Source organism: Aethalodelphis obliquidens, unplaced genomic scaffold (genome assembly GCF_003676395.1).
Source record: "Aethalodelphis obliquidens isolate GAN/ISIS:26980383/991018 unplaced genomic scaffold, ASM367639v1 scaffold2, whole genome shotgun sequence".
NCBI classification, from domain to species: Eukaryota; Metazoa; Chordata; class Mammalia; order Artiodactyla; family Delphinidae; genus Aethalodelphis; species Aethalodelphis obliquidens.
The window spans coordinates 46707939-46725085 of record NW_020837946.1 but is presented as its reverse complement, the minus strand read 5'-3'; the positions used below and the strand labels follow the sequence as shown (position 1 = coordinate 46725085).

Here is a 17147-nt window from a genome sequence, read left to right as displayed (position 1 = left end):
TTTACATCCACCCATACATCATTGTATACTTTTAATATTTTATCCTGTCTTTTCCGTATTTCCTTTACAGCTCTTTGAAATATCTCCAAATTTTAAAAGTATTCTCATGCAAGTGTGTTTTATCCTTTCTTAAGTGATTTAGGGGTATTGTATCATTTCTGTTGATATTTACTTGCATTGCATGGAGGAGAGAGATCAGTGAGAACTTGAACTCCAGGTGATGCCTCAGAACTTATTTTTCTTTTGCAGGATTGGTCGGGCTGTTTGATTTGGTCTTGCTTATAAAACGATGGTCTTTTGTCCCTGCCTCTTGTTCCTGATCTTGAAAGAATTTAGTTATCTTTCAGGGGATCTGCACTTACTCATCCCACCAGGCATTTCAGGCACCTACTCTTGTAGGTGGGTCCAGCCCCATCCTCCCTACTACTAAAAGTTGCCTCTGGATCATTTTATGTGTTAAACTGTTTCTTCCTTTGGCAAAGCACAGTCTGTTTGGCGAACCACACTGTGAAGAAGAGCACTGCACCTTTGTATGGGAAGTTAAAAAAGAAGAGTGGATATACTCCCCATCTGAGAGAACCTTGAATCGTGGGGCCAGGAAAAAACGGCTTAAAAATTATTCAGTATAAGAAGGAAATAAGTAACGATTATATAGAGAAAATAGCAGAGGGTTGTTTAAGCATTTAACTTGACCAAATATATCTGGGGTTAGTTAGAGAACATTATTAGTCACCTTGGTACAAACTACTTATAAAATTTTAAAAAATTAGTAAAATAGTGATGCCAAATCGTCTCACTTTATTATGTTCCTTTTTTTCCTCCATCATATTATACATGCATTCTTCCTTTGTTTTGAATTGCTTTTCCCATCACAGAACTTCTTTTTCCCCACAATTTTAGGACCTGCCAGAGCAGAACTATATTTGTCCCAGTTTTCCCCCCCATGTCTAATAAAATATCCTAATTATGCTATATTTCACAGTATATTCATCAGTTACACTTTCACTGTTCCCGCAAAGCCAAGCAAATATATGGCTATTTGAAGACACTGTTTTAATTACTGGAAAATTAGCTGGTAAGTACACCACTTCTTACTTAGCTAGTAAGTAAAGAGACTATATTGTGACTATATTGTATAACTGTACTTCTTCACCAGTGGATCAGTGTTGATTATAAGGTGGGAAAAATCTAAGTTGATCAGGGATGATTAGTACTGACTATAAGTTGATCTGAACTGATTTTTATTTCACTATCAAACTATAGCATTTGTGTGTGTGTGTGTGTGTGTGTGTGTGTGTGTGTGTGTGTAGTGGGAATCATTCTCTCTTTTACCATTTTAGCCACCCCCAGTAGAACATCTGACTTGCAGAAGTACTGGAAAGAGTCCCTGAACTGCTTTCCAAATCACATCTCTCACTGAGCTTTAGTGGTTGGTGAAGTTGGGAAAACGACTCAGGTCTCTGGGGCTTTCTAGTTTGCAGGTCACCTTCATTCCTGCCTCTGACATTAATGTTGCTGCCTGTGTGGGAAGGGTCTGAGGCTGGGGAGTTAAGTGTCTGCTTGGCAGACATGATTTGCCCCACTCACATATCCCAAGGGCAGGAATACGGGAAGCGTGATTTGGGGTCTGATTCAAGCTGTGTCCTCCAGCTCTGCTTTACTAACCACGAAGATGACAGTTTTATCCTTACCTCACCTCCTTACCCCCTTAACTAGTCCCAGCATTTTGTGACTCTTAACTGCATATTATGTAAAACCTCTATAAATGACAATAATTGGCTTTTTTGTTTCTTTTGGGAAATAAATGTTGAGAACTAAAGCATAATAAGAATGACTGGTAAAGGCAGAAAACCTCAAAGTCCAATACAAGAGTCATGGTAAAAAGAACTGTTTTTGAAGTTCTCTTCATCTTCAGAAGCTTATCTTATTTAGTCCTAATGTATTAAAAAAGAAAGCCTAACACTATCATTTGGAAAAAATTAACTAGGGCTTGATTAATCTTAGAGTAATTTACTGAGCAAGGCAGTAGAATCTCTTACTCTTGCACTGAGTTTGCCGGTGCATGGCAGAATGGGTGGATGTAGCGTTGAGTATGAAAGGTGGAAAGTAAATAGGAACTACATGTTTGCAGAGAGAGGCCACATTGTACACTGCTGGGACCTTAGTGAAATCAGGTTCTCCACAGTCCTGCTTCATTTGTTTGTTTTGTTTTTATCTTGACACATCCTACTCCTTCCTGGATTCTTCAAACCCCATCACAAATTGTAATTTCTGCTGGGTTATATGAAAAGGGTCAGCGTGAGCATGTTCATGTACCACTCCTTTGCCACTGTACGAAGCAGTGGTGAGCTCTCGTCTGTCTGGGTGGCACTGCACATGCCACGTGCCCATCTCTGTGAGAACACTGTGAGCCCTCTGGAATTCCTTTTACTGCCTCATTTCCCTAAGAGTTGACCTATTGGTGAGGCCAACCAAGAAAGGATGGATGCTTCTGATGATGTTAAATCTTTCCTTAGGAAAGTACACATCCTCACTTCTTAACTTCCAGAAAACGTTAATATTTTTCCTTCTAAGATTTTATCAGGAAGTTGTTCATTTTGTGTAGTGAAAAATGTGTTAGGCCTGTGTGTAAATATATTTGTAGTAAAAGGAGCAGCAAAAATTGGGAACTTCAGGAATGTGTAAAACCTTAGAGAAGTTCAGTTAGACATTTCCTTTAGTGTACATGTTTTCAGTTGTAAAGAAGTTTGGATTTTCATCATAATTAAGCCACGCATTTTAAAAAAGTAAGTTGTAGATAGTACCTGTAAGGGATCAAAAGGTATTACATTGTTCCCTCAAAGCAATTTAACAAGGATAATATAAATGTGTTGTTTTTTTTCTTTATATCCCTTAACTGTTTATTTTCCAGGTACCATTTTTCTAGCTTCATACATAAATGATAAATAAAACAATGTAAGATAATTCTCAGTGTATAGTTTATTTTTTATTGTCATGTAACTCTTTAAAAATGGATACTTTTTTCATCCTAAGAACTTAACTGATTGTTTCTGATAATTTTTAGTTTTAATGATATGAGTTGACCCTTGAATTGTTAAAGATCTGCTGAATACAGAAAAAAATCAATATTGTCCCTGGGTTCTCGATAAATTAGAGGATAGTCAATTCAAAGTTATTTATATGAGATAATATTTATAAATTGAATGCCTGGCATTTGAAAAACTTTTAATGCATGTTTAATTGCCTGATGCAGAAACCTACCCACTTAAGTATATGGCTTATCATCAAAGATACTTTCTGTTGCAAGTTGCTGAAAACCCAACCCGAAACTAGTTTAAGCCCAAAGGAAGCACTTATTTATTGCTCAAATGATTGATAAGTGTAGGAATGGGACCACCTTCAGACATGGCTTGATCAGGGCTTCAGTTGAAATAATTGAGAACTAGTTTTACTCTTTCTGTTTCTCAACTCTCCGGTCCTTAAATATTGTCTCATTTTCAAAGGAGCTCTCATTTTTGGTCACAAGATGGCTTTTGCAACTCCCAGACATATATCTGCTCACATAAAATCTAGTGGGGAATAGAAGGTCTTTTCCCCTAGAAGTCCAAGCAAAACTCACATTGCATCTCATTAACTGTGGTTGTCACAAGTCCCATAGTTCAACAAATCACTGTGGCCAACAGGATAATGAGATGCTTTTGATTGGTTTCAGCCCATTCTGGCATGCACCATTACCTCTACTCTTGTTACAGAAATGAAACCCCAAGTGAACCACATGGGTCAATGTGTGGTTCCCTAGAAGTGAAACTCAAAGGGTGAAGAAATTCTGGGCAAGTGAATCAAGCACTCTCTAGGCTAAAGGTGCCTTGTATGATCTAAAGAAAGGGGCATTTCTTATTTATTCAGATCTGAATATAAAATAATAATTATAATTAGGAGATGTCAGTAATGTTTTAGAAATAACTGGTTCACTTAGAGTAAAATGTCCTGACCAATAGTGCTGTGCTTAATATGCATTTGTTTTGTCTATTTGCTAATGAGGTTTCCTTTTTCCAGATGCCAAATCTCAACCAAGTGTTCAGTTTTCAAAAGCCTTAATTAGACTACCCAACAGCCATCACATTAGCAACGTTACAGGCTACCTTACAGTCCTACAACAGTTTTTGAAAGTGGATAATTTTCTGTATACGACTGGAATTACTCTCAATAAGTCAGGTATTTTCTAATTTTTTATAATCTAATCTATTTATAAAAACAGCACATAAATCTCTCATCAAGTACTATTTATTTAGATGTCTGAAATTCATTTAAGCTTTGGAGGAGACATGTCACTTTTGAAACATAAATATAGTTATTAAAGTGTTTATAGGCAGTCCCTTTGATCCAATGAAAGATTATACCAGTCTTCTGCATACATTATTTCAAATTAATAGAGAGTTTAATTTACAGGATATTTTTATCCAAAGGAGGGAATCAAGGTATAGAAAATAGTAATGATTGTTGTATAATTTTGCAAATTAAAAAATATTGAAAGTGGAAATTTGATTAAGAAGTTTACATATATATTATAATTTGACCTATTCATTCTTATCAAATTGATCAGCAGTGTTAATAATTGTTAGATATAAAAAAGTTTATAGATTAGAGTAAGCAACTGGAGATTTTTCTTTTCAAATATATTTGATATACTCTGAGTAAAACGGTAATATTGAAAAGTACCTTTTATATTCAGCAGCACTAGTACACTTACATAAGGCTGTCATGACCTACATTATGAAGATGATGGAATCTTACACTTTATTTAACAATTAACTTATGAATGACACCTGTAAAAACTGTATCTTCCCTCTGTACATCCACACTTGTTCTACCATTTCTACCAGTTGTTGCAATTAAAAACTCCACTGTTTTTATTTTTTTATTATTATTTTTTCACTTTGAGTTACAGTGTATTTTGCTAAAACTTTACAAGGTTATTTTTTTAACATCTTTATTGGAGTATAATTGCTTCACAATGGTTTGCTAGTTTCTGCTGCACAACAAAGTGAATCAGCTATACATATACATATATCCCCATATCCCCTCCCTCTTGCTTCTCCCTCCCACCCTCCCTATCCCACCCCTCTAAGTGGACACAAAGCACTGAGCTGATCTCCCTGTGCTATGCGACTGCTTCCCACTAGCTATCTCTTTTACCTTTGGTAGTGTATATATGTCCATGCCACTCTCTCACTTGGCCCTTCCCCCTCCCCATGTCCTCAGTCCATTCTCTACGTCTGTGTCTTTATTCCTGTCCTGCCCCTAGGTTCTTCAGAACCTTTTTTTTTTTTTTTAGATTCCATATATATGTGTTAGCATACAATATTTGTTTTACTCTTTCTGACTTACTTCACTCTGTATGACAGTCTCTAGGTCCATCCACCTCACTACAAATAACTCAATTTCATTTCTTTCTATGGCTGAGTAATATTCCATTGTATATATGCACCACATCTTCTTTATCCATTCATCTGTCAATGAACACTTAGGTTGCTTCCATGTCCTGGCTATTGTAAATAGTGCTGCAGTGAACATTGTGCTACATGACTCTTTTTTTTTTTTTTTTTTTTTACATGACTCTTTTTGAATTATGGTTTTCTCAGGGTATATGCCCAGTAGTGGGATTGCTGGGTTGTATGGTAGTTCTATTTTTAGTTTTTGAAGGAACCTCCATACTGTTCTCCACAGTGGCTGTATCAATTTACATTCCCACCAACAGTGCAAGAGGGTTACTTTTTCTCCACACTCTCTCCAGCATATATCATTTGTAGATTTTTTGATGATGGGCATTCTGACCGGTGTGAGCTGAAACTTCATTGTAGTTTTGATATGCATTTCTCTCATGATTAGTGATGTTGAGCATCCTTTCATGTGTTTGTTGGCAATCTGTATATCTTCTTTGGAGAAATGTTTATTTAGGTCTTCAGCCCATTTTTGGATTGGGTTGTTTGTTTTTTTGATATTGAGCTGCATGAGCTGCTTGTAAATTTTGGGGAATAATCCTTTGTCAGTTACTTCATTTGCAAATATTTTCTCCCATTCTGAGGGTTGTCTTTTGGTCTTGTTTATGCTTTCCTTTGCTGTGAAAAAGCTTTTAAGTTTCATTAGGTCCCATTTATTTTTGTTTTTATTTCCATTTCTCTAGGAGGTGGGTCAAAAAGGACCTTGCTGTGATTTATGTCATGGAGTGTTCTGCCTATGTTTTCCTCTTAAGAGTTTGATAGTGTCTGGCCTTACATTTAGGTCTTTAATCCATTTTGAGTTTATTTTTGTGTATGGTGTTAGGGAGTGTTCTAATTTCATTCTTTTACATGTAGCTGTCCAGTTTTCCCAGCACCACTTATTGAAGAGGTTGTCTATCTCCATTGTATATTCTTCCCTCCTTTATCAGAGATAAGGTGACCATATGTGCGTGGCTTTACCTCTGGGCTTTCTATCCTGTTCCATTGATCTATCTTTCTGTTTCTGTGCCAGTACCATACTATCCTGATTACTGTAGCTTTGTAGTATAGTCTGAAGTCAGGGAGCCTGAATCCTCCAGCTCTGATACTCTTTCTCAAGATTTCTTTGGCTATTGGGGGTCTTTTGTGTTTCCATACAAATTGTGAAATTTTTTGTTCTAGTTCTGTGAAAAATGCCATTGATAGTTTGATAGGGATTGCATTGAATCTGTAGATTGCTTTGGGTAGTAGAGTCATTTTCACAATGTTGACTCTTCCAATCCAAGAACATGGTATATCTCTCCATTTGTTGGTATCATCTTTAATTTCTTTCATCAGTGTCTTATAGTTTTCTGCATCCAGGTCTTTTGTTTACTTAGGTAGGTTATTCCTAGGTATTTTGTTGCAGTGGTAAATGGCAGTGTTTCCTTAATTTCTCTTTCAGATTTTTCATCATTAGTGTATAGGAATGCCAGAGATTTCTGTGCATTAATTTTGTATCCTGCTACTTTACCAAATTCATTGATTAGCTCTAGTAGTTTTCTGGTAGCATCTTTGGGATTCTCTATGTATAGTATCATGTCATCTGCAAACAGTGACAGTTTTACTTCTTCCTTTCCGATTTGTATTCCTTTCATTTCTTTTTCTTCTCTGGTTGCTGTGGCTTGAACTTCCAAAACTATGTTGAATAATAGTAGTGAGAGTGGGCAACCTTGTCTTGTTCCTGATCTTAGTGGAAATGCTTTCAGTTTTTCACCATTGAAAATGATGTTGGCTGTGGGTTTGTCATATATGGCCTTTATTATGTTGAGGTAAGTTCCCTCTATGCCTACTTTCTGGAGGGTTTTTATCATAAATCGGTGTTGAACTTTGTTGAAAGCTTTCTCTGCATCTACTGAGATGATCATATGGTTTTTCTCCTTCAGTTTGTTAATATGGTTTATCACATTGATTGATTTGCATATATTGAAGAATCCTTGCATTCCTGGGATAAACCCCACTTGATCATGGTGTATGATCCTTTTAATGTGCTGTTGTATTCTGTTTGCTAGTATTTTGTTGAGGATTTTTGCATCTATGTTCATCAGTGATATTGGCCTGTAGTTTTCTTTCTTTGTGACATCCTTGTCTGGTTTTTGTATCAGGGTGATGGTGGCCTCGCAGAATGAGTTTGGGAGTGTTCCTCCCTCTGCTATATTTTGAAAGAGTTTGAGAAGAACAGGTGTTAACTCTTCTATGATGTTTGATAGAATTCCCCTGTGAAGCCATCTGGTCCTGGGCTTTTGTTTGTTGGAAGATTTTTAATCACAGTTTCAATATCAGTGCTTGTGATTAGTCTGTTTATATTTTCTATTTCTTCCTGATTCAGTCTTGGAAGGTTGTGCTTTCCTAAGAATTTGTCCATTTCTTCCAGGTTGTCTATTTTATTGGCATATAATTAGTTGCGTGCATTAATCTCTCATGATCCTTTGTATTTGTGCAGTGTCAGTTGTTACTTCTCCTTTTCATTTCTAATTCTGTTGATTTGAGTCTTCTCCCTTTTTTCCTTGATGAGTCTGGCTAATGGTTTATCAATTTTGTTTATCTTCTCAAAGAACCAGCTTTTAGTTTTATTGATCTTTGCTATCGTTTCCTTCATTTCTTTTTCATTTATTTATGATATGATCTTTATGATTTCTTTCCTTCTATTAACTTTGGGTTTTTTTGTTCTTCTTTCTGTACTTGCTTTAGGTGTAAGGTTAGGTTGTTTATTTGAGATTTTTCTTGTTTCTTGAGGTTGGATTGTATTGCTATAAACTTCCCTCTTAGACCTGCTTTTGCTCCATCCCATAGGTTTTCGGTCATCATGTTTTTATTGTCATTTGTTTCTAGGTATGTTTTGATTTCCTCTTGGATTTCTTCTGTGATCTCTTGGTTATTTAATAACGTATTGTTTAGCCTCCATGTGTTTATATTTTTTACAGATTTTTTCCTGCAATTGATATCTAGTCTCATAGCATTGTGGTCAGAAAAGATACTTGATACAATTTCAATTTTCTTAAATTTACCAAGGCTTGATTTGTGACCCAAGATATGATCTACCCTGGAGAATGTCCCATGAGCACTTGAGAAGAAAGTGTATTCTGTTGTTTTTGGATAGAATGTCCTATAAATATCAGTTAAGTCCATCTTGTTTAATATATCATTTAAAGCTTGTGTTTCCTTATTTATTTTCATTTTGGATGGTCTATCCGTTGGTGAAAGTGGGGTGTTAAAGTCCCCTACTATGATTGTGTTACTGTCAATTTCCCCTTTTATGGCTGTTAGTATTTGCCTTATATATTGAGGTGCTCCTATGTTGGGTGCATAAATATTTACAATTGTTATATCTTCTTCCTGGATTGATCCCTTGATCATTATGCAGTGTCCTTCTTTGTCTCTTGTAATAGTCTTTGTTTTAAAGTCTCTTGTAACAGTCTTTGTTTTAAAGTCTGTTTTGTCTGATATGAGAATTGCGACTCCAGCTTTCTTTTGATTTCCATTTGCATGGAATATCTTTTTCCATCCCCTCACATTCAGTCTGTATGTGTCCCTAGGTCTGAAATGGGTCTCTTCTAGACAGCATACATACGGGTCTTGTTTTTGTATCCATTCAGCCAGTCTGTGTCATTTGGTTGGAGCATTTAATCCATCTACATTTAAGGTAATTATTGATGTGTATGTTCCTTTTACCATTTTAATTGTTTTAGGTTTGTTATTGTAGGTCTTTTCCTCTCTTGTGTTTCCTGCCTAGAGAAGTTCCTTTAGCATTTGTTGTAAAGCTGGTTTGTTGGTGGTGAATTCTCTTAGGTTTTAATTTCTCTGTCGCATCTGAATGAGATCCTTGCTGGGTAGAGTAATCTTGGTTGTAGGTTTTTCCCTTTCATCACTTTAAATACGTCCTGCCACTCCCTTCTGGCTTGCAGAGTTTCTGCTGAAAGCTCAGCTGTTAACCTTATGGGGATTCCCTTGTATGTTATTTGTTGTTTTTCCCTTGCTGCTTTTAATATTTTTTCTGTGTATTAATTTTTTGATAGTTTGATTAATATGTCTCTTGGCGCATTTCTCCTTGGATTTATCCTGTATGGGACTCTCTGTGCTTCCTGGACTTGATTGACTATTTTCTTTCCTATATTAGGGAAGTTTTCAACCATAATCTCTTCAAATATTTTCTCAGTCCCTTTCTTTTTCTCTTCTTCTGGGACCCCTATAATTCGAATGTTGGTGCATTTATTGTTGTCCCAGAGGTCTCTGAGACTGTCCTCAATTCTTTTCATTCTTTTTTCTTTATTCTTCTCTGTGGTAGTTATTTCCACTATTTTATCTTCCAAGTCACTTGTCCATTCTTCTGCCTCAGTTATTCTGCTATTGATTCCTTCTGGAGAATTTTTAATTTCATTTATTGTGTTGTTCATCACTGTTTGTTTGCTCTTTAGTTCTTCTAGGTCCTTGTTAAACGTTTCTTGTATTTTCTCCATTCTACTTCCAAGATTTTGGATCATCTTTACTGTCATTACTCTGTATTCTTTTTCAGGTAGACTGCCTATTTCATCTTCATTTGTTTGGTCTGGTGGGTTTTAACCTTGCTCCTTCATCTGCTGTGTATTTCTCTGTCTTCTCCTTTTGCTTATCTTACTGTGTTTGGGGTCTCCTTTTCACAGGCTGCAGGTTTGTAGTTCCCATTATTTTTGGTGTCTTCCCCCCGTGGGTAAGGTTGGTTCAGTGGGTTGTGTAGGCTTCCTGGTGGAGGGGACTGGTGCCTGTGTTCTGGTGGATGAGGCTGGATCTTGTCTTTCTGGTGGGCAAGACTGCGTCCGGTGGTGTGTTATGGGGTGTCTGTGAACTTATTATGATTTTAGGCAGCATCTCTGCTAATGGGTGTGGTTGTGTTTCTGTCTGGCTAGTTGTTTGGCATGGGGAGTTCAGCACTGGATCTTGCTGGTCATTGAGTGGAGCTGGGTCTTAGCATTAAGATGGAGATCTCTGGGAGAGCGCTTGCTGATTGATATTACATGAGGCTGGGCCAGGAGGTCTCTGGTGGACCAATGTCCTGAGCTTGGCTCTCCCACCTCAGAGGCTCAGGCCTGACACCCGGACAGATCACCAAGACCCTGTTAGCTACACGGCCAGGTACGTGGGCAGTTTCTTGCCTTTTGGGAAGTCTGAGGTCTTCTGCCAGCATTCAGTAGGTGTTCTGTACGAGTTGTTACATACATGTAGATGTATTTTTGATGTATTTGTGGGGAGGAAGGTGATCTCCACATCTTAACTCCTCCGCCATCTTGAACGTCCCCTGGCAATTATTTTTTTTTAACTTCTGTTTATTCCACTGTTTTTAAAATCACCTCAGACAATATGTAATTTTTATGGTTTCCCTTGAGTCAAATTTTTGGTCCATATCGTTTAGGGAGTAGTCAGAAATTAGAGTAATAAGCATATAGATGTTATGGTTAGATAGGCTTTTTTTTTCTTTTTTTTCCTAACTTGCTGTAGCTGATGCTGTTGATACCCCAGCCAGATGACCTTGTCTTCTGTTACAAGCCTATGTTTCCTACTGCGACTCTGCCTAAGGGCACTCCCTGGTCCAGGATGCAGACTTGGCCCTCACAAGGGGCAAGCTCTCAACCAATGACAGATAAAGAGCACATAACGCATACACACCTGTTCATTAACACATCCTGTGTTGGCTTCCTTCTTCTGTGTTACTCCTCCATTCCCTCAGTGGTGGGTGCTTCCTCCATATTGTTATTTCAGGGTTTGCTTCTTGAGGAAGCCAATCTAAGATACCTGCCAAAGTTTTCCAGTTGTAAGTTACAGGATGCTTTCAAAATAAAAACATCACAAGAACGGTACCAATATATACACTATTGCAAATGAAGCTCATGGTGCATTGGAGGGTTTTTATGAACAACAACACTCATTAGATTCAGTGGGAAGGAGTCATAATGCTGTGCCCTTCAGCATTCCTCTACCCCCTGCTTTTGAGATTATTCATTAAACATTTCAATTGTCCTGAGAATGCTGCTAACATTTTCAAAGTTCTAGAGCTGTGCTGACAAATGGGAATGTTCTGCTCTGCCCAGTCTGGTAGCTGCTGAGCCACATGTGGCTGTTGAGCTCTTGACACATAACCAGTGCACTGAGAAACTGTATTGCTCATTTCATTTAAATTTAAATTGCTGCATGCGCTTCTGGCTACTCTACTGGATTGTACAGTTCTAGAGCTCTACGAGTATGAAAATTCTTTGTGAACGTTTCCTTCTCATTGTTTTTCAGACTCTTTTTTCTTTCTTCTTTGAGTTGGCCTTATCCCAAATGGTGGGATGCTGATTTCATCAGTTTCAGCTGCATTCACTATGTGAAGCCACCGACTGTATAGAACTGAGGGGTGGAGTTAAGAAAGCCAGCTGGCTTTATAAATAGTTTGATAGAAGAGATTATAATTACTTACAGATTACATAGTACTTTTTACAGTGCATTACTGACCAGTGCAACCAGTCTACAGAATATGTATGGCATTATTTTGCTTACCTTATGGTTAGAGTTTCAGGACGTTTGCAAAGGTTAATTCTCTTACATTTAACAGAAAATTTCCAATAAGCCAGTGGTTGCCCTGTCTGATAACTGAAGACATATACCAGATTCGGTGGCAGCGATAATAAGGATTCCTTTCGATGGCCTCCAAGGCGCTATGCTATTTCCATCTCTCTCTGACCTCCAGGCTTCTTTCTTTCTTACACATGCCGAGATCACTTCCGATTTGGGAGCTTTGTGCTGGTTTCTTCTGCCTGGAAGGCTCTTCTCTGAGGTCTCTGCATGGATGGCACCTTCTCATTTGGCCACTGCTCAAATGTCTCCCCCTCAGAGAGGCAGCCTTCCTGTTGGTTTTGTAGGTTTTTAAAAGCATTGAATTAGATTCCAGTGACCTTAAATCAGAGGACTCAGAGAGAATTTGATCTTTAGGCTCATACTGATTTGTCAATGTTACATAAGTATAGCATTTATTTATGATATATTATATACTTTAAAAATCCTTAAGTAGAATCCAGTATCTATTTGATATTAAAATGGATAACCCTGGGTGAAATAGAGGAACTAGATATTTTAGGTCCATATTAGTCTGTTGTTAATACACAACTACAGTTTGTGTTTTACATATGATTTTAATGAACTGTCTTCTGTTTTTAGGTTTTGAAGGCAATGAACTGACTCCTCTTGCAGCAATATGTGTGAAAATATATTCTGGAGGAAAAGAATTAAAGGTGGATGGCTCTATTCAAATTTCTCTCCCACTTCTACGTACAAATGGTATAAGTGCAGGGGATCACATACCTGCCTGGACATTTGATATGAACACAGGTATGTGAGCTAGGTGAAAAGGTTCTGAATATTTTAGAAATATGTTTCTATATTTTTATTTAAAATTTTCATCTTTATTAAGGTATAATTGACAAATAAACTTTCTATATTTTATACACAATATTAAATTTTAATATGCATTATTTAAAACATTAAAATATTTATATTTGAATGTTTTATCTTTAGTAGAGTACTAAATCAGTAATATTATAATTTTAAGCACTTTGTTAATGACGAAAAGTGACCCTACTTTGATTAATATAATACAATTGTGGGGAAAAGGATATCACTGGTACATTTTAAGATAGCATTATTTACTCACATTCCCATGTTTTTATATTTTGAGCATAAATAAAATTTTTAAAATTATTTCTGCTCTTATGAATTTATTTTTGTTTTGATAGGAAATATGAAGTTATATATAAAAGCTTGGCTAAAGCAATTGATAAATATATGCTAATTTCATGAAAATAACACTGTTTTTTATATGTATGTGTGTGTATATATGTATGTGTATTATATTTATAGAGAGAGAGAGGGAGAAAGAGAGAGAGTAGAGAGATTATTTTCCAAAAAAAAATCTTTCGTACCAATTTTGTTCCCTGAGTTTAGCCTCCTAAACAGCAGCTGGATGCACTTTTTTTCCTTCTGCTTCTCTTGGTTTTCTTGTGTTTCCATGTAAATAAGGTGGGAATCTTTACCAAAAAACAAAAACAAGAAAAGATGATCAGTCCAAAACTGGGTCCAGGGGTAGAACTGTCTTGGGTTAAGTCATGTTACACAACCTAGACAGTTTTGCAGGACTTCATTTCTTTCTCATCTGTTTCCTGTGTCAATACCTTTCTGGAATAGGATTTCCCTTCTGAGTATCAAGAAGGCTGTAGGTGCTCTCACTTTATACTACCCAGGTTAAAGTCCAACGGAAAGAGAAATTCTTTTCCTAGTAGCTATTACCTAAGCCCTTGGATTCACTGCATTTGTAGAATGGGGTTTACATGCCCATCTTGGAACCAATTTTTGTGGTCTGCAAATAGATTGCACAAATTTACTTAGGCTTAAGTCATGTGTTGGAACTGGGATTGGAGCCCTAAACAAGTCATGTGGACTGAGAATAGGGAGCAGTAGATCCTCAAAAGAGATTTGGAATGAGGTTTCACTGTAACTGGAAGGGTAGGTAGTGAGGCACAAACACACACATGTTCACTATAGAAGATAAAAACATGGATATATTATTGTTTAAGAAAGACTGGAAACTATATAAGTAACAATGGTAGTTGTAAGGGACAAACTCTTCTTCTCTCAACTCTATTCTACACTCAAAACTTCACTTCTGGTCACCAAATGTGAGGGTGTTTTTTCTGTACCAAGCAGGACTCTTAACACGAGCTAATAAGTGTCCTAAAATTTCATTCAATTTAGACACTCTCTACCTGGAGTTAGTGTCAGATCCTACAGGTTAAGGACTCGGTCCTGCAGCCCCCAACTCAAGAGGCCAGTTGCAAGTCCAGCTTGTCACCCATGCTTCTGCCCAGCTGGCTATAAATTGGAGGTTCCCATGACCCTCTCCTCGAGTTTGATAACTTGCTAGAACAGCTCACAGGAAGACAGTTTACCAACTAAATTATCAGTTTGTTATAGAAGGGTACGACTTGGTAATAGCCAGATGGAGGAGATGCACAGGGCAAGGTATGGGAGAAAGGGCCTGGAGCTTCAGTGCTCTCTCCTCTGGGTGCTCCACCCTCCCAGCACCTCCACGTGTTCACCAACTCTGCTCTCTAAACCCTGGAGTTCAGGGATTTTTATGGAGGCCTTATTATGTAGGCATGCTTGATTAAATCGTTGAACACTGGTGATTGAGTTCAAGCTCCAGCCCCTCTTCCTCCTCTACAGGGGTGCGTAGGGGTGGGGATGAAAGGTCCAACTCTCTGATCACGTGGTTGGCTCCTCCGGCAACCAGCCTCCTAGCCACAGGGACTTTCCAACATTCATCTCATTAACATAAACTCAGGTGTCATTGAAAGCAGCTTGTTATGAACAACAAAAGACACTCTCCACCTTTTTGGACCTTATCACATAGGAAATTCCGAGGTTTTAGGAGCTCTGTGCCAGGACTGGGGATTAAAACCACATATATATTTCTTATTATAAATCACAATGTCACAGTGGTATACTACTGTTAAACATTGGATTAAGAGCTCTAAGACCTGGATTCTGGTCCATTTACCAGCAGTGTGATTTTGAACAAATCACTTAATTTACTCCGGCCTCAATTTCCTAATTTGTTGGATGAGAGAATTGTTTTAAGACACTTCTTTAAAGAAGAATATCTGCTTTGAGTTCTGCTTTCTGATTGTTTCTCCTGAAAAAGGCTTTTGTCTCTAATGTACCTTCCAGTGGCAAAATTTTTGAATTAATTTGTCACATATGTAATGCTTAGTTTTAATGTGACTATTTAAAAAGCAGTAGGTTGACTTATTCTGATAATTCCAAGTTTGTCTACCTTATTAAAAACACTGTTTTACATGTTATAGATATACATCATTACAAGGAATCAATAAACCAAATACAACTATACACCAAACTTATAAATAGCTTTGTTATGCTGGACTTCATAAAAGATACTGGCTTTACTGAATGCTTTTTTCTGTGGATAACATTTAATTGAATCCAAATAGCATTTTTTAAAGTTTTAAAAAATTGAGCTCTAAAAGAGCTATGCCAGCAGTACTAGAACAAAACAGTATTTAATAAATAATAAGGTCATAAAACATAGACTATAAGTGTTTAATCAGAATCCCAGAATAGGTAACAACCACCTGTTGATAAATTTGGATTTAATTACTCACATTCTTATTAAGACATATCTCAATATGCACAATGTAGACATTATTTGGAGTCATGATTTCCCTAAATAGAGCTATATCCTTAGTTTATTAGTATTGATTTTATTTCCTTTAGTCTTAACAAATCAAATTATTCTATTTAATATATTATAATATGTACTGTATTATGATGTAATATATATATTATCCCATGATAATATATTGCCACAGTTTTCATAATCTTTGAAAAAGTCTTGCAAAGTATTCTATACATGACTATCAGCAAACTCCTATCAGCATTAAAGATATATAAACTAATTGATTAGTATTTTTTACTTGCCTTCCTTTGTAGGTGCTTGGGTAAATCATGGCCGGGGAATGGTCAAGGAATATAACAATCACTTAATTTGGACATACGAGGCACCTCATTTGGGCTACTGGATAGCAGCTCCACTTCCAGGAACTAGAGGTATGGTAAAAATGAAACAAAGAGTAAATTTTAAAAAGTCCAAATAGTCATGCTGAAATTGATATTAGGAGATTCCTATTTTATTCTGAGCATTGCTACTTACTGTATGACACTGGAAAAAGCTTTTAGTCTCTTGATCTCAGCTTTATTTTATTTTTTCCATGTGTATCAGGAAAGATTAAATTCCATGAACTCGAAGGTCCTTTATAGCTGTAATATCTGATGAATCTGAAGTATGAAGTGTATTCAAATCAAGAATTTCCTTAGTTTACTTTTTATGAATAAATTCTACCCAGATCAGTTAGAGTTCTTGGTTGCAAAAAACAGGAATAGATTTTAGATAATTAAAAAAATGTGTTAGGATATAGGGGGTTTGCAGGATCCTAGGGAAAGCTGAAGAAGCAGATTATAAAAGGCAGGAATCTTGGAGGGCCTAGTTAGCACACCTACTTGACTGTCTTTGGAAGACTGCTGCTTCATAACAGCTGATACTAACCCTTTGCAGTCCTTTCCTCATACTGGTCCTGATCTTTCTAGAGATGTGGAATTTAGATGGGCCCAGACTTAGGTCATGAGCATTCTCCTTGGTGGGGCTGTGGTGGGGAGGAGGAGGGACTGTTGAATAATAGTGTCCCCAGACTGTTTCCGAGATAAGACAAGTGATAGCTCAAATGGAGAGTGGCCTGACATATGCACAGAAGGTGGACAAAAACCAAGAGCTATCTGCTAGGAATGGCCTATTCATATTCTAGGAGAAATAAGTATTTCATTTTTCCTAGATTTAACATGGTATCAAATTATCTATTTACTTTGTACTTAAACACAACTCAAGATGTAGGATTTCTATCTCGAAATACTCAAACATTGCATGTTTCATCCATTAATTCATCTTAAAAAAAGAAATACTCTAACCTACTGTAGTGTAGACTGGTTGCATCATGGACCTGCTACCACTTTCTAGGGCATCTGGGTGTTCACTGGTATAAATTCTTGGCTTTC

The 17147-nt window shown here is 36.9% G+C and overlaps 1 protein-coding gene across 1 annotated transcript in view; it reads left to right on the top strand.

The window, feature by feature from the left end:
* FAM171B (family with sequence similarity 171 member B) overlaps window positions 1–17147 on the top strand; it is a 66384-nt gene that overhangs the window by 39921 nt on the left and 9316 nt on the right. The window contains exons 3-6 of the mRNA XM_027126337.1: window positions 983–1075; window positions 4057–4215; window positions 12687–12857; window positions 16032–16148. Of these exons, the coding sequence (XP_026982138.1) occupies window positions 983–1075; window positions 4057–4215; window positions 12687–12857; window positions 16032–16148 (540 nt within the window). The remainder of the gene's footprint in view (window positions 1–982; window positions 1076–4056; window positions 4216–12686; window positions 12858–16031; window positions 16149–17147) is intronic.